Source organism: Rhineura floridana, chromosome 7, assembly GCF_030035675.1.
Source record: "Rhineura floridana isolate rRhiFlo1 chromosome 7, rRhiFlo1.hap2, whole genome shotgun sequence".
Taxonomy (NCBI): domain Eukaryota; kingdom Metazoa; phylum Chordata; class Lepidosauria; order Squamata; family Rhineuridae; genus Rhineura; species Rhineura floridana.
The window spans coordinates 53,234,016-53,250,910 of record NC_084486.1 but is presented as its reverse complement, the minus strand read 5'-3'; the positions used below and the strand labels follow the sequence as shown (position 1 = coordinate 53,250,910).

At 39.4% G+C, this 16,895-nt stretch overlaps 1 protein-coding gene across 4 annotated transcripts in view; it reads left to right on the top strand.

The window, feature by feature from the left end:
- The window catches only part of LRRC27 (leucine rich repeat containing 27), an 87,422-nt gene that overhangs the window by 28,215 nt on the left and 42,312 nt on the right, over positions 1 to 16,895 (top strand). For 2 of the 4 annotated variants that reach the window (XM_061635634.1, XM_061635635.1), the window contains exons 5-7: positions 2,658 to 2,810; positions 12,019 to 12,259; positions 15,412 to 15,543. In XM_061635634.1, the coding sequence (XP_061491618.1) occupies positions 2,658 to 2,810; positions 12,019 to 12,259; positions 15,412 to 15,543 (526 nt within the window). Of the gene's footprint in view, positions 1 to 2,657; positions 2,811 to 5,388; positions 5,512 to 12,018; positions 12,260 to 15,411; positions 15,544 to 16,895 lie in introns of all 4 variants that reach the window. The other 2 variants (XM_061635638.1, XM_061635637.1) reach the window with 2 other exon arrangements.

The following is a 16,895-nucleotide window of genomic DNA, read 5'->3' as shown; positions in this document are numbered from 1 at the left end:
ATTGTCAACTTTAAAGTTACATAAATCTTCCGTTGTCATTACTTTAGTCTTTCTGACGTTCAGCTGTAGTCCTGCTTTTATTTATTATTATTTATTTATATATTTATTTTGCGCTTTCCTCTTTAACTTTCATCAGCATTCGTTTCAAATCTTTACTGGTTTCTGCTAGTAGTATGGTATCATCTGTATATCTTAAATTATTGATATTTCTCCCTCCAGTTTTCACACCTCCTTCTTCTTGGTCCAATCCTGCTTTCCGTATGATATGTTCTGTGTATAGATTAAATAAATAGAGTGATAAAATACACCCCTGCCTCACACCCTTTCTGATTGGGAACCAATCAGTTTCTCCATATTTTGTCCTTACAGTAGCCTCTTGTGCACAGTATAGGTCGCACATCAGGACAATCAGAGGCCTCAAGTATTTGGGTGCCAGTACATCATGCGCTGGATACCAACTGCACTCCCAGGTTAATGGCTTTGGAGTAGCATGGGTGGTTCACATTGCCTGCTGTCCTCAGCCTCACTTGGATTACCAATAGCAGTGAAGAATAGTATTCCTTCAGCAGTTGGGTTGCCAGAACATCATGATGTCTCTGTTCTCCTTATGCCAAAGTATAACAACAGCTGTATGAATAAAGTTGTGGCCAGCTGGAATATGCATCTAGCTTAGTGTGGGTACACTTAGTGACCTGTCTTTTCTTCCCGCAGTCTTCCCGCTGTGGGCACAATGGTGCTTTTCTTTATTTTTCAAGACTGTTCTATATAAGAACAAGACTGTTCTGTCTTAGTTTAAAACTCTTTATTGCAACAAATAATGTGGATGAGGGTGTGCAGGCCCTGAAATTTCAAAACCCTTTGTCCAGCAAAAATGAACAGAACCAAGCAAGCTATGGCTGATGGAGATTTTATATGCCAAGATTTTAGATAATGAGCCTTAGGGTCAGGAAGCTTTTTTTACAATTTGTTTTATTGTACTTTTTATCTGCTCCTGGTATGAAAGGTGTGGTGCTATAAATCTGAATAGAGGGTATAATCCCAGTGTCCACAGTCGTGGGCATGCAAAAGATCCATATGTGCCAATGGAGTTTCTCCCTTAGTCTGCAATGGAGAAAGGAGAAAATGTTTAGGCTATCCTCCACCCTTTGCAGAATCTTTCTCACATTATGGAGCATGTGTAGGTTTTAATTGGTTTGTTGGCTTGACTAGGCAAAGTCATTTTGGGAGCTACTTCTAGGGGAGGGCTTTCATACTTCTTCAATAAGACAATTGCAGGTTTAAGAATTGTCGCCTGGATCCTTTGTTTGCTAAGAGATTTACCCTGTCTGATAAAAAGCATAGCTTTCGCTGTCGCTTTGGTGTATTCAGTTTTGGCTTAAGCTTTTAAAAGTATGTTTAGATCACACATTTTCACATTTTGCTCAGTAGAAGTTGATCGTCACAATGTTTCTCATCCTATAGAGGCACCAGTAACTACATTCTGTCTTTGGGACTGTCATTGTATTTAACTTGTTCTATGTGTTTGTATAAGAGAATTGGCTCCGTGCTTTCAGGCAGTACAAAATTAAGCCATACCATCTGCCCTCATGATAGACATAGTGCTGATCTTGGATCATTTCATAGTATCTGAAAGCATCTTAAAAGAATATGCAAAGGCAGCATTACAAGCATTTTAACCTCATTTCTGGGAAATTGCAGAGTAGTTTGATTGCACTTGGTATAAGGTAAGAGGGAAGTGTTTTCCAAATCACAGAATTGGCCTGTGCCAGCTTTGGTTTTTGTCTTTTGATGGCTGGGCAAGTCTTTTTTTGTGCTGTCTGAAAGTACTCTTTCGGAAGCTACATGCAGCTCTTAGCTTTTTCAAATGTCTAGCTCCCAGGCAATCAAGAAAGAAACCATTCAAGATTTCCCTTTGTCTACCTACTTTCAATATTTTGGGGGGGAAATTAATGGAGAATGATTTGGGACAGAAAGGAAAAGGGCCAATGGAGGCTGAGTGTTGGTCGGGGTGGTGAACTTGCAGCTCAAGGGCCAGATGTAGCCCTTATCCCTACGAATAGGGTTTTCATGGTAAGTGATATTCAGAGGGGGTTTACCACTGCCTTCCTCTGTGGCTGAGAGACAGTGACTGGCCCAAGGTCACCCAGTGAGCTTCATGGCTGTGTGGGCAAGGAGTGGGAAAATGGAAAGAGAGGGAGGGAGGGAAGGAGGGAGAGAGAGAGAGAGAGAGAGAGAGAGAGAGAGAATAGGTGCCTTGCCCTATTGTGGCATTGTTCATCCACTTTTGACTCTGGCCCCATCTACCACCAGCATGCAACACTGCCCCCCCCATAAGTTACCCATGAGGAAAAGTGTCCCTCAACAGAAAAATGGTTGCATACACTTGGTGTAGGTAGTGTTGGTGAGGGAGAAGACAGCTGGTGAAGGATGACATTCTTGACTATAAAGACTTTATTGGCTTTAATTCTTAGGTACAATGACCATCTCTGAATTAGATGTGTTTCAAAACTATATATATCCGAGTCTTTAATTTTTCCAGCTAAACCGGTTGTAGTGTGTTGTTATTGTATTTGTTAATAATTGCTGGCCACAATCAGACGTGTGCTCTTTGTTCCAAAATATTTTCAAATTAAACCTTTTTTTTTTTTTTTGGGCAGGTAACATAGCTTCCCTTACAGCCTTGAATCTGAGGCATTGCCCCTTAGAGTTTCCACCTCTTGAGGTGATACAGAAGGGCCTGCCAGTTATTTTATCCTTCCTTCGAAGGATGAGTGATCAAAATATTGACTATTCAGAACCTGTTTCTCCAGGTACAGTAATTTTAATATACTTTTTTAAAAAAATTGTTTACCTAATTGTGTAGATGAAAAATAAATAGATAGGAACTGTTCAGTCTACATATAGTTTAGGGGTCAAGAGTTTCTTAGACCTGAAGTTACTGTTTACATTTTATGGCACAAGGTTAAAAGCTTTAATTTTGGTATATCTTTTTCTGTAGAAAGGGCCCTGCTGAAGTCCTAATAAGAACAGGAAGAATAAATTGAATGGCCCATTTTGTTAACATTTTAGAGTCCAATTATGCTGGAGATGGTTTCTCCTCTTATGTTTCCTCCTTACATTCATTGTGGTGTATGCATTGGAAAGAGGATGAGGATGCATTAATTTGCCCTATTGCTATCCTTTCTTATACAGAAGCCCCAGTTACCCCTATGAGTGTTATTGCCTCGACATCAATCTTCTCTGTGCCAGCCCAGGTTTCCAGAGTGCCAGATAGTTAGTCTAACATTTCCTGCTATTGTGAATAGGCATTATAGCTATTGAAGGTGGCCTGCCTTCTGATGCTTCCTTTGTGTACATTGGCAACTTGGCTTCTAAGTCTGTGAAATAGGCTTCAGCAGCACTTTTTAATACTAACAAGTGGTTCTCATTGGATTATATTTCACATAAAGCTTCTACTTTTATCTCCTGCCTCCCTATTTATTTATTTATTTATTAAATTTATATACCGCCCGACTAGCAATAGCTCTCTGGGCGGTGAACATAGAAATACAAAGCATACTAGTTTCATAGTGAAGAACTGGTGAGGAAAGTGTCATTCTGAATTGTCAGTACTGATACTTTGGTCCCTCTGATGGACCATGCTAAGAGCATTCAGAAAGGAAACCTAAGATGGCATCCCAGTTCAGCTTTCATTGCATGTAAATACCAGTATTTGGATAGAAATATTCATCTGATATGCCTCCCACTGACAGCAATGCATTATGGATTCATAACATTCATATTCAAGTGTGTAGTTAGAAGTGCATTTATATCTATGGCTTCCTGTCCAGAAAGACATCCTTCTCTGTGTATCTATGGCATGCAGTCATAAGCTAACATATGAGTAGGAACATAAGAAGCTGCCTTATACTGAATCAGACCATTGGTCCATATAGCTCAGTATTGTCTACACTGACTGGCAGTGGCTCTCCATGATTTCAGGAAGAATTGTTTCCCAGCCCTATATGGAGATGCCAGGGATTGAATTACTTGCCAAGGGCAAGTTAACAAATTGATGATCAAGACTTTGAGATAAAGGCTGCTTTCATGAAACATTTGAATTGTTTTGTTAATTTTCTGTTTCTGCCTGATATCTTATGTAATGTACCAATATTAGCATTTTTGCAGATGATCTACATGCAAAGCCAATGCTCTACCATTGAGTTACAGCCCTTCCCCATATTACATCAATGTCCACGTCATAAAATCGATAATTTTATGCTGCCCTGGGCTCCTGCTGGGAGGAAGGGCAGGATATACATCTAATAAATAAATACAATAAATAATGGATGCTAAATTGAATTTTTAATGTATTGTAAAAAACCTGTAACAAAAAGAATGATGATAGTATTCTGATTCCCACTTTCATGAAATAATTACTTGCCAAGGAGAAGTTTATAAATTGATTATCAAGACTTGGAGATAAAGACTATTTTCATGAAACATTTGAATTGTTTTGTTAATTTTCTGTTTCTGCCTGATATCACATGTAATGTACCAATATTAGCATTTTTGCAGATGTTGTAGAAATCATGTTTACAGATTCAGGACTGGGTAGAATTCCTGTTAAAGTTTATGAAGAAAGGTCAATTTGGACAAGTGCAGTCTCCCATCGCTATTGTAAAGCATTCCAGTTGCTAAGCCTCTCCTTCCTACACAACCATAAAATATGCAGAAGCACCTAGTACCTAGCAGTGAGCCTAGTAGCAATATTATGCCATACCCACCATTTTTTAGTACAGGAGAAGCCGCACCCAGATTTTCTGTGGTGAAAATGTCTATCTACAAGACCATTACATTAAATAGCCACATTTCCTGGGACTGTAATTCAAATTTTAATTGGATATTTTCTGAATTACATCATGTGTTGCATTAATTGTATGAACAATTTTTTTAATGGTGTGATGTGATGTCACTTGATCATATCTTCCTTAACTGGTAATTTTTGGTGCCACCATAACTCTTTAGCCTTCAGGAAAATAGAATGTTATTGTAGATCAGTGAGGCGACTCATTGAAAGTGCTGGGGGGGGGAGAAGCAGCTTGGTACCTGCTTACACAATGTACTTTTAATCCTTGTCTTAAACCATCTATATTTCTTCAACAAAATTATATTGCTCCAATATAATTGGATTATAATTTGAAAAAGGATATACACTTGTGATTTGTATCTGGAAAACTAACAAACGTTTTAGCACAACTCACAGCATTAGACTCTGGTATTTATCACCAAAAGAAGAGACTACTCCCAGGGCAAGATATTCCTCATAGTATATTTGTAGAGATTTATCCCATGTCTATTTAGGCAATTGTAAAGTGTGGATGTACCTTGAAATTCTGTATTTCGCAGATTTGCCTTCTCCACTAGAACAAGAAGCAAAGGCCATTGTTAGAGAATATAAGAGAAAATGTGACCGACCACCAGATCGTAGGAAAGCTTTCAACGATTTGTGGAAACAGATGAGCTTCCTTAGTGAGTTTAGTAGAACATTTAGAGTTAGAGGGCAACAACATTTTGAAGTTAATTCTTTTGTATATATCTTCATTTCAGTTTCTCTAATCTAGATCATATAGCGGCCTGGTTCAGATATCACAGCCAAATTATGCCTTGAGCATCAGGGTTGTGCCTCAGGCTCATGCACCTTCTTCTCTCCTTCTTATGCTTCAATTTCCTCTTGATTCGTAGTAACGATAGTTTGCCATGATGTCGAAATAGAGCAACCCATCTCGACTGCAAACCATAGTTTGCCTTGAAACCACATTTTGAGTTTCAAATTCTGGTATGTGGATAACAATAGTTAACCCCATAGTTGTCCTAAACTAGAAATGAGGAAAGAAATAAGAACATGAAAGGGGATGAGGTTGGAGAGGGTACATGATTCCAAACAATGGTCTCGGCAGCCAAAATGGCTGTGACACCTGAACCAATTCAGTGTTTAAAAAAAATTGTTCTGTCATATGTAAATATTTTGGCTGAATTAGCAAATCAAATATCCAGACTGCATTGTTTTGCACAGTTGCTACCCGTTTGCTAGGCATGGTCCATAAAAGCCTGTGCGCCCCCCCCCCCCCCCAGTTAAGCAGATCCATTCCTGGGAAAATGCATTTTCCCTGTCATAAAACCACAGTATTTAACTTCTGAGAAAATTAAATTTTATTGCAATAACATTGTTTTGTGTACTGTGCTTTTGCTAATATCACTGGCATTAGTTGGATGGTGGCTATAATATCACTGCCCCACCAGTTTAGTTACTACTTTTTTCTGTTTTGTTGCATGTTGCAGCATGTTGCATCCTCCTGCTTTGGTTGCTGTGCATCTTCCCTATTTTTTTAAACACAAAAATCCCAACTGCATATTCCCGAAAACAAAACTGTTCTCACCTCCTTCCATTAGATGGAAAGAGGAATATAGTGCCAGTGGTGCTGGATCAGAACTAGTGATGTTTGACATCTACAATTACAAATACTTTTTGACCCCCTTGAAAGGTCTGGATTTCATAAATGCAATAATATATGTTTTAATTTTGTGATTTATAGATTTAATTCGATTTAAATCCAGAAGCACTCGGAAAATCCTGGAATAGACAAACTGAATGTTTGAAGCATTTTCTCAGTATTGCTGTCAATACTGTGAATAGCAGAGTTGGAGCATATGCATAACATGAGAAAATATCTTATTTTTAATTACATTTAAGTAAGATATTGATTTATAAATATTTACCCATACTTTTTATCATTTTTCTTGACTGAGCCATAAAAAAGGCCTATTTGAAGGAGAACAGAGGTTTCCCTTATAAGGGGGTGTGTATTGTATATAATATTTATTGTAAAATATGATGCACTCTTTTAACGCTTAGCACAAAAAGATGCCTGTTCCAGAAAAAAAATGGCTAAAAACATAATGACCTAGTTCTAAGACTTGATGTCCCACCAAATAAGTGTTTAAGATGGGATGTATCAGAATACTGTATTGCTGCAGAATCTCCAAATATGGTTTGAAACCAGCATTGCAGCAATATTAAGATCTATATGACCATTTCACACTGTTTAGTTGCCTCTTGGGTTTACAGTGGATTTATATGAAAGTGTCTGGCATAAGAAGAGTGCACTGTAAACACTGTTCAAACTGTACATGCAAATGAACGATCAAAATAAAATTCCTAATAATGAATTCTTTTTCTTAATAATTTGTGTTTGAAATGCATTGAAAGCATGAGGTTCCTCATTCACTTCCATGCAAGGGATAGCTCTGCAAGTGCAAAAAGCCTGTGCACTGAAGTGAATGGAAAGCTTAACTCATACAGGGACGACAGAACATCCCCCCAAATCTGGGGCATGGTGTCTCTACTGTAGACAAGACAAAACAACAAAAAACCCTGTTCCTCCTATACTGTGGGTTTTGTCATCAAAAACCCAGTTTTTGAAATCAGTTGGGGGTCACATGTGATACAGGCGCTAGAAGGAAGAGAATGTTAATCTTTGGTTTGAAAAATGTGTTGCCAAGCAAAAGGCTAAAAAGGTTTTATTGTGTGCTGTGGAAGCTCATAAAACTTATTGTTATCCCATTTGCTATAGAAATGTAAGCCTGTTCAGTCAGATGGTATTTATATTTATCCTAATACAAATATATTTGTACACATGTAACATTTGTTTTAGAAATTACTGTAAATATTTCTAAAAATCTTATATATATATATTTAGTACTTGTTATGGCCATGTGTCTAGAAACCATAAAAACATGTTTGTATAAAAATAAATTATACATTAAAATATGTAGAAGATCTTGTCTAATTGCCTTCTTTGATGCATATATGATTTGTGCTGTTTTTGTACTGTGGTACCTATATGTTATTCCCAGTCCCAAACTAAGAGGGGCTTTGGTAAGGATTTAGAGGGAAGCAGCATGGTGCATATGGTTAATCCCTGTTCCAGCACCACTTTCCCAGTCTTCAAGGCAGCTGCATGAAATTGCTACTTACTAAAAACAAAAATGTGGAAGATGCAGATCTCTACTTGGAAATGTTGCTGGGATTCAGTGATTTTCAATGAGGGAACTCTAAAGAAGGGATGAGGAACACATGGCCCTTTAAAATGCTGTTGAATTCCCATCAGACTCAGCCATCATGGCCAGTGTTCAAGGATTATGGGAGTTACAGTCCATAACATCTGGAGGGCCACAGAAACATAGGAAGCTTCCTAATACTGCTGAGTCATATCATATGTCTACCTCAGTACTACCTATACTGACTGGCTATGGCTGTCCAGGATTTCAGACAGAGAACATTCCCAGCCCTTTCTGGAGATGCCAGGGATTGAGCCTGGGACCTTCTGCATCCAAAGCAGATGCTCTACTACTGAGTTATGGCTCTTTCCCTAATCTGTGCTCTCAACATCCATGCTCTAAGTAAAGCATTTAAGGACTGAAGCCACAATCCTTCAGAAACATCAAGAATGTGAGTTCTTACTCCTTTTATATTTAAAAGGTTCTCTGTATTATATTAATGAATATGAGTAAATACCCATAAATGAATAAAAATCATCTAGCTTTTTTACCCAGGAGTGAAAACCAAACCTTAAGGGGATTCTATGCTCCATGCATAAATGTTTCTAGGCTTGATGGCATTTATTAAGCAGCGAGATGTCAAGTTCAGATTGATGTGTCAGAAAACTTTCCTAGGGTGCTAAACATTTAATATGCCCAGTCACTTTGGGATTTGTGTGTGTTGCCCTTTTACCTGATACATATTTTCTCTGGCATTTACCTTACATTATATTAATTGTACAAAGTAATCTCATCTGTTGATACATGTTAATATAAATCCTAATCACCCTCCATTGGAATTGCTTCAATTAAGCAAGTAAAATTAAGGATATGGCAAGTTACTACACATGCATTTTTAACTTATGGATGAGTAAAGCAATAGACTCACAGTCTTGCTCATCTATATTCATAAAAGCTGCATTACTACATCCTGGAGCCATTTGCCAGTTGAAGATAATTGGTTGTCAGCATTCTTAAACAAGGACCTTGACTTGATAGGCCACATCCTAGGGTCTGGCAAGAAACTGTGGAAAGGGCCTCAAAGCAACGTGCATGTAGTTGCAGGATCCTAAAAGTCTCTGTACACATGATGGCATCTTTCCACTTCTTTCCAAACCATGAAATTTGTCTTGGTAAGTCAGGAGTCCCTGGTGGGACCTGTTGTACTTCCATTCCATTCATGCTATATCTTCCAGAAAAGCTTCCATTTATCCTGTCAGGCCCCATAGCCTTGATTAGTCTGGACATTCATTGAGTTTGAGGATCAAGGGCTGGTGGATGCTTGGTTATGGGCCTTTGCTCGAGTATAGGTGAGCCGTGATGGTGTTCTTCATATACAAGTTCTTAACTAGTAATCGTAGCCATGTCTACTCAAAAGTAAGTTCAGTTGATTTCAGTGGGGCTTACTCCCAGGTAAACGGGGCTAGGATTGCAGCCTCAAATGTGTTCCTGTTCATCAGGCAGTGAGATCCTGACCTAAATTCTGTGAGTGAATATCAGTTTTCTATTGCATTCATTTGCTATAGCTTCCTGAACTGAGTGACTGAATGAAGCTTTAGAAGAACCTGTGCATTTAAAGGAAAAAAGCAGTTCGTAATGACTAGCACTGCTCTCAGAACCACAGTGATATTCGAACACTTATGTGGGCCTTATTTTGCCACATAAATTCATCCCTAAACCTGAATGAAGGCTGTGTTACCATCTCGCATGGTATTTATTTTAAATAATCATACTTCATCTTTCAATCTAAATGATAACCAAGGCAGCTTAGAACATATATTCCATAAACTCAATATTCTACTAAATGTGTGAACCTAGCCTAGACTGAGTCTTGCATACTAAACCACAGTTAAAATATTGAATGTCATTTTAAAAGTGGGAATCGGTGAAGCTGATAAAGGTTCACAATCACAGATCACTCCAATTACCCTGTACTTATGGACAGTTGTCTACACAGAACAAAAATGTTGTTAAACCCCAAACTACGATGTTTCAGGTGTGGACCATATACTCAGATTTGGTTTCCTTTGAATTAGGTCGCTGGAGGATTACTGGCATGTTGTAATAATTGCGTTTATTTGGTTTATACTGGTTGAGCATAAGTGGAGGCACAGCAGTAAACCACTCCAACAGTTAGTCCAAAATCAACTGCGAAGACTTTCTAGAACAGACAGAACTATAATTTCTTTGCCGAGCCCAACTCAGCAGTATCTTCTCAGTTTCTCTGTCTAAACCTGTAGCTTCTTCACAAACAGCTTGATAACATCATCTTCCACAGAGAGGACGAAAGTGAGGGAAGAAATATATCCCCCCCCCCCTTTCAGAAGGAGTGTCTGGCAATTTCCTTGCCATTCAAAGGAAGGTGGTCCAACAATTAGCCTTTATGGCAATATATCACCTTAGTTTGAACTGCCTAGGTGAAACCTGCCTCATCAACTGCTTCTCTCAAAATTATAAAACTGTATTGGAAGACACGGGCACCCCCAATCCCAAAGTGCTATAGTATCTGTTTTTGTAGACTGTCTTGTAAACTTCAGCACCATGCCAGGAGCAAAGGGAAAGCCCATTGAACACAGTGGGACTTTCTTCTGAAGAAACATGCCTAGGATTGCACTGTATGTAATTTTCCAGCTTTGATTACATAATTACACATTAAGGACTTTTTCTCACAGAGCCTTGTGGAAAATATGCCTCCCCCCCCCAACATACACAACATCATTGTTTCCACTAGTCATACATCATAGAAAACCTAAGATAAAATATACATATTGTCTGCCTTCTTCCGCTTTAACAGTGCAGTTCTAATCATGGCTACTCAGAAGTAACTCCTACTGAATTTAATGGATCTTACCCAGGTAAGTAGGGTTAGGATTGCAGCTTAAAACAATGAAGGTGTGCAGCTGATAGGACAGGTCCTATAATCAGAAATAACCTTGGAATGCTCAGGGAAAGTATAACATGGGCAAACGTAAAGCTAGTATTGTCCCCCTTGTATCAAACCAAATTAGCTGCCATGACTGCATCAGATACAAGAGGATGTGCTATAATTTGTCTCATCGTACATTAAGAAGGTGAAATGCCAGGTTATTATTTTAGGTCCGTAACTCTTCATCCAGATATTTCAGGAGGTGTGACATTTGCCTGTAATAATGTGGCATTTAAGATACAGAGAGATCTAGAATGAGGTTTTATAGAACTGCAGGGCAGAGGTCTTGAGATGGCTGTGGGAGATTTGCAGGCCCCATGTCTTTAGGTTCCTAGCAATGTTTCTGGATACCTCTCCCAGGAAGAGCGGATGGTAAGGAGTCCTGCAAGCCGGCCAGGATGTGGCCCAAGACCCAGGAAATGAGAATTAATGAAGCCTTATCCTCTCCCTGTGTAAAGAGAATGAGCAGGAAGTAATAGACCTTAGGGATATGTAGGTTGATTATTGATGCTTTATCCTTCTTTTTTAAGGGGATGAGGAATAGGTTTTCCAAAGAGTCCATAGTTTTTATTGATGACCTTACTGGGATCATAAAGCATAGAATGAAGGAAATGAGGGTGGGGTGGGGCTGGTACTGGGAGGAAGGGTGGGATATAAATTTAATAAATAATAAAAGACAAATCCTTCAGGCTCTAGTGTAGTCCAAGTGGCAGAGTGAAGACAACTACAAAATATTATTTTTCTTTTTATCATGTTTTGTTCTCTGTGCCACCACAAAAAAATGTTTCCATTTTTCCTCCCTACTGCTCATTCTTCAGATGATTGTACTATAATAGTGAATGGAACAGAGGCTGAGAAAAGCAAGTCAGGCTTTCAAATGTAGTCACATTACTTTTTATGCTTAAATCTAGAGAGAGAAAGAGAGAGAATACCAGGTCTTGTTCTGTCATTTTCCCTTCATGATTGGTTGCACTGATGAGTCTACTAGAGTGACCTCTTTTTGCTTCCAATAGAAATGCCTCCTGTTGAAAAGTTAAACTTGACAGACTTCATGAAATCCAGTTTGGATTTGTCGGATGGATGGCCTAATGAAGAGGAAATTGTACGATTTCAGAAGCTAAGAGATGAACTTATACAAGATGAGAGAGAAGAGTATCTAGCTAACAAAATGGTACCTAATGACTCCATGCCTTCACTAAGAAGAACGAAGACCAAAGAGAGCATCTCTCGTAAATCTTCCATTATTTCATCCAGGTAATAAAAAATATTGTTCAGCTTGCTGTGCTTCTAACTTTTTTGTTGTGAGTCACTATGTGCATTCTAATGTAAATAGTAGTGAGTATTGGAATATATTAAAATATATTAATAGTATATTAATATGCATGTAAAAAGTAAATAGCATATACTCTTCTGTCTTCTTAGGCTTTTGCAATGTGGGGCACTTTCAGCCTCCTTACTCTTTGAATGTTCTTAGCACAGCTAGATCCTTGCACTTTAAGGGACACTTCTTATGACAAAGTAGCTGTGCCTATGTCACCACCCACACACAACCCTATAGCCAGCATCTTGCAAGCTCTTTGTCTATCTTGTAGCACCCAGTTGTGACTGTGTAAATCATTCTTCACTGATGTTGACTCTGGGTGATTTTATGATCAGTTTGCCTCATCCTTGCCAGCCTTTTGGGGTATAATATTTATTTTTGGTTTGAGCATCCAGAGAACCTCAGTCTTACAGCCATGCATGCCTTGCTGTGTTCTCCCCACATTCCTGGCATCACTTCACTCTGCCTTTCCTCCCACTGTTTTGCTCTGCCTTGCATTTCCTTGCTCGTTGTTATTTCCCACCCTGGGCTCCTTCTAGGAGAAAGGATTTATTTTTATTATTATTATCATCATCATCATCATCATCATCAAACTTCAAGCATTCCACATTTTCAAATGAAAATAAATGGGGGATAAATAGGAAATTCCAACAGAAGATGCTCCCGTCATTTCAATCCATTCTTGCAGAACTCTTCAAAAGCCAATTCTGTGTTTCAGTATAATTCTGTTTCGTTTGATCTTGAGGACAAGTAACCAATATACAATGAAGCTACCCTTTAGCTTGTGCAGAGCTAGAAATTGCTTGATGGGCTAAACAGCCCCCTACTTTTATCTTTAGAAATTTAGGATTATGAACAACAGAATAGACTACAGAAACGGGACTGAACCTGCAAGCTACATTAGAGACACACTGAGGAATTGATCACATTCTTAGCACAATGATGTGTGACACACACAAAAATTCCTGTATTTTTCCTCTTTCCTGAAGAAAACCAGAAGGTGGCAGACTGCCTATACTCTGAAATTTGCAGCACTGAAGTGCCCTTTTTTAGATTTCAATTAGTTCCCATGAATTTCAAATATGGTCCAAAATCCAAAGTACCATTTAACTTGCAAGCTTTCACTTAAATTTTTCAAACAGCAACTCTCCATTTTACACAGCAAACAGCTTTGGAAACCCAGGACAGTTTAAAAAAAAATATTGTGGCTGGGGCAGAGCACCATTTGGGCAGGGCAGTGGGAATAAGCACTGCCACCACATACATTTGTACATTTATTGCAATATTTTCATTCCATCTTTCTATCTGTCTCAAAACAGCTAATAAACAGTTGATTATAAAAAGCCAATTGAAACATATTAAAAATAATGAATCTTTATTCAATCAGCAATATTTCAAAAACGAGAGAGCAAAACCACAATTAAACCTAATAACGGGATCAAATTGATGGGTCAGTTAACACCCAGACTTACAGTCTGCTGAAATAACAGCATCTTGGTCTGGTGTCTGTAGACCAAGTGGGAGTGAACTGGCTGGATATTTTGAAGCAAAGAGTTCCACAAAGCGTGTGACACCACCAAGAAGGTCCTGTCTCCCATAGCTATGTGCTGTACTTCAACTAGCAGTGCAATACAGAACAGGGCTTCTGATGGTAATCTTGAGTGTGCAATTGATTATTCAGCAGGAACTTCTGAAGCTTATGAAGTATAAAAAGTAACTACAACAAATGATCTTAAAAATCAACAAGTTTTTTGTTGGTTTGCTTTGCAATTTAGGATGTAAACCTAATGCAGGCTGCTGCCCAGTGGGGCTTAACAGAGTGGTGGGATCACTGCCCATCCACAGCCCTGCTGAGCATGCTAGCCAGGAAGGCAGGTTTGGAACTGCCACAGGCAGAGTCTGGCGGAGGCCAATAGGACTAGGCAGTGATACCATCCTCCACCACCCCAGTTTTGGATTGCTCTCCCAATTTTGAAAAGCAGTCTTTTGAACCTTAGTGAGAATCTTACCTTCTCCTGAACTCACTCTTCTCCTTAAAGGCTGAAATGATGCCCCTTTGTGGGAATGTTAGGTCTTCTTTTCAAAGAAAATAAAACCCAATGGACATGCCTGAAGTAGATCTTTGCATCCTGGCTTATATGCATACTTATGTGAAAGCCTGTTTTTAGCCTTGGAATACGTTCCTTCCCGAATAATGCAAGAGCAAGAAAGGTATTTTAAAGTTCTGTATCAGAGAATCAGAATCAAAAGGAATAGAATAGAGTCTTCTGAACGTAAGAAAATGCCAAACATTAATGGTAATGGTTGCCAACAGGGGAGTTAAAGAATCTCTTCTGTGAAGATGAAACCATTAAAAAGGGATTCCCAACAACTCCTTAATAATGTGTCTTAGGTCCTATCCTTCATTCCATTTCATACAGATCCTTGATTCCCACAAGTCCTGTAAAGAACAAAGGAGAAATTAGGGCTTGGTCCAAAGTTAGTCAGGGCCCACTGAAACCAATGAATCATTAGCCATGCCTGACTTAATTCATGTTGTTCTCAATGGGACTTTGTCATGGCCAGCTTTAGTTGGACTGAGACTGCAGGCTTTTTCTCCTTCAGTCTTTTCCCTATGAGATAGTCTTGATTGTTTCTTTAAAGAAATATTAGAATAGCATAGCCTTTAAAAAGTGTTTATCTTCATTCAATGGGTGGGGAAATGGATCTGGTCAGTAGGCCAGATCCTTATCTCTTACATTCTCCACGGGCCAAGTTTGGCAGAGCTTTGCAAGCTCCGATGATCAGGTGATTGTGGAGGCTTGCAAAGTCCCATGCACAGTGATCAGCAAGATCCAACAATCAAGTGATCATCAGCTCAATACTTCTAATCTGAGGGATATTCAGCTGTGGTATTAGATTGTTGGGAGGACCAAGCATTCTGAACTCAGGAGACTCTCTTTTATAAAGCTGGGGTGTATTGGGAAATAGGATAAACATTCAATACGCATAGGGCCCTTTCCTTTCAGCCATTTGTTAAACATTTGTTTTGCTTGACCTTTAATGTAAAATTAAATTGATTTTATCAATATGTTTATTTCAAAAGGGGCAAGAAGAATCTGTTTCCTGCAGTTTCATCATATGATGTGATCATTCAGAGTAAGAGGGCTGAGCAGTGCAGATTGGCAGCACTAAAGGAAATGAAGGAGAAGCAAGCTCTGATTGAACAGCGAAAAAAGCAAGTTGTATTGCTGTTGGAATTATTAGTGCAGTATTTGGATATTGCCGTGTACTCCTGCCCCTCCCCATGATTTTCTGCCACCCTATCCTATTTGAAAGAATACACAACCTTTACAGATCATTTGCCTATAGGTAGGAACATATGGAAGCTTCTCCCTGCTTTTTGATGCTTAGCACTACTTTGCAATGACCCTAAATCAGATTTCGTGCTGCACACAACTCAGGACAGAACTTCCTGTGACAGGGGCAGCCCCATAACTTTGAAGTAACAGGGAAGAGCCTGACTTCCTCCAGTACAGAACCAGCGAGTGGGAAGAAGGTACTAAATTCTTCTCCAGCCATGGCTTTGCACTCCCCCACCAGCTACTTTTCTCCCAACAAGTTGGGAAATGAGTCCAGCTGGGGTTGATAGCCCAGAGGGAGGGCTGTGTTGCAGGGAGAGATGAAGAAGCAGGTGGAAAGGGATGTTTAACATTCCCACCCACCCACCCACTGCTTTCCTTCAGGCAGCTGTGCATTGTGTACCCTCCATTTTATTGCTGTTGGTGACTATGGCATCAAAGACACAGGTCTAGTCCTGTCACATGCAGTGCCATCTTTGCATGCATGCTACATGGCCCATTCCTTCTGCATGTAAAAGGCTCCCAGTTCAATTGTCACTTAAAAGGATCTCATGTAGGAAGACTGGTAAATACCTCTACCTGAGGTTTTGGACCAGGGGTAAGAACGGCCAGCCTGTGCGGCCTCCACCTTCTTGGTCCTCTTCTCCATCACCATATATCAGTCTTTTAAAAATACCAATAAGAGTTTTTTTTTTCAAACTTAAAGATGGTATAGAGGGTCCATTCTGGGGTGGGGTCACCATCAGGGTGCAAAGGATTAAACCTAAACTCCCCAGTGCCACGCACACACACTAAATGCCCCCAGTCTGCATTTAGGATTGAAAAAAAAACCCTCCTATCAAGCCTAAAGGTGGTGTGGGGGCTATTGGGGGGTTAACCCTTTCTTATCCAGCTGTGACTTAGGCTTGAAAAAGCTTCCTGTGTGCTCCAAAAAGAATGAAGCCTACTTGCAGCAGAAGTGGAGGAGGATGTGTGATTGTATTAAGACGTGTGAGAGAGTGTTAAAGGAGGTATGTTTAATGTGTTCCTGTGATAGATTGTGTGTATGTCTGTGTTAAGTGTGTATGTATAAGGATTGTCCCTTTCACACACACAGGTCTCTGAGTGTTAAGGGAGTGTGATTGTGTTTGTATCTGGCCCCACCCACTTTTGAAAGATGGTCCCCAAAAGCTTTCAAATGGGATAATGTGGCCCTTGGCCTGAAAAAGTTCTCCAGTCCTGATTGAGA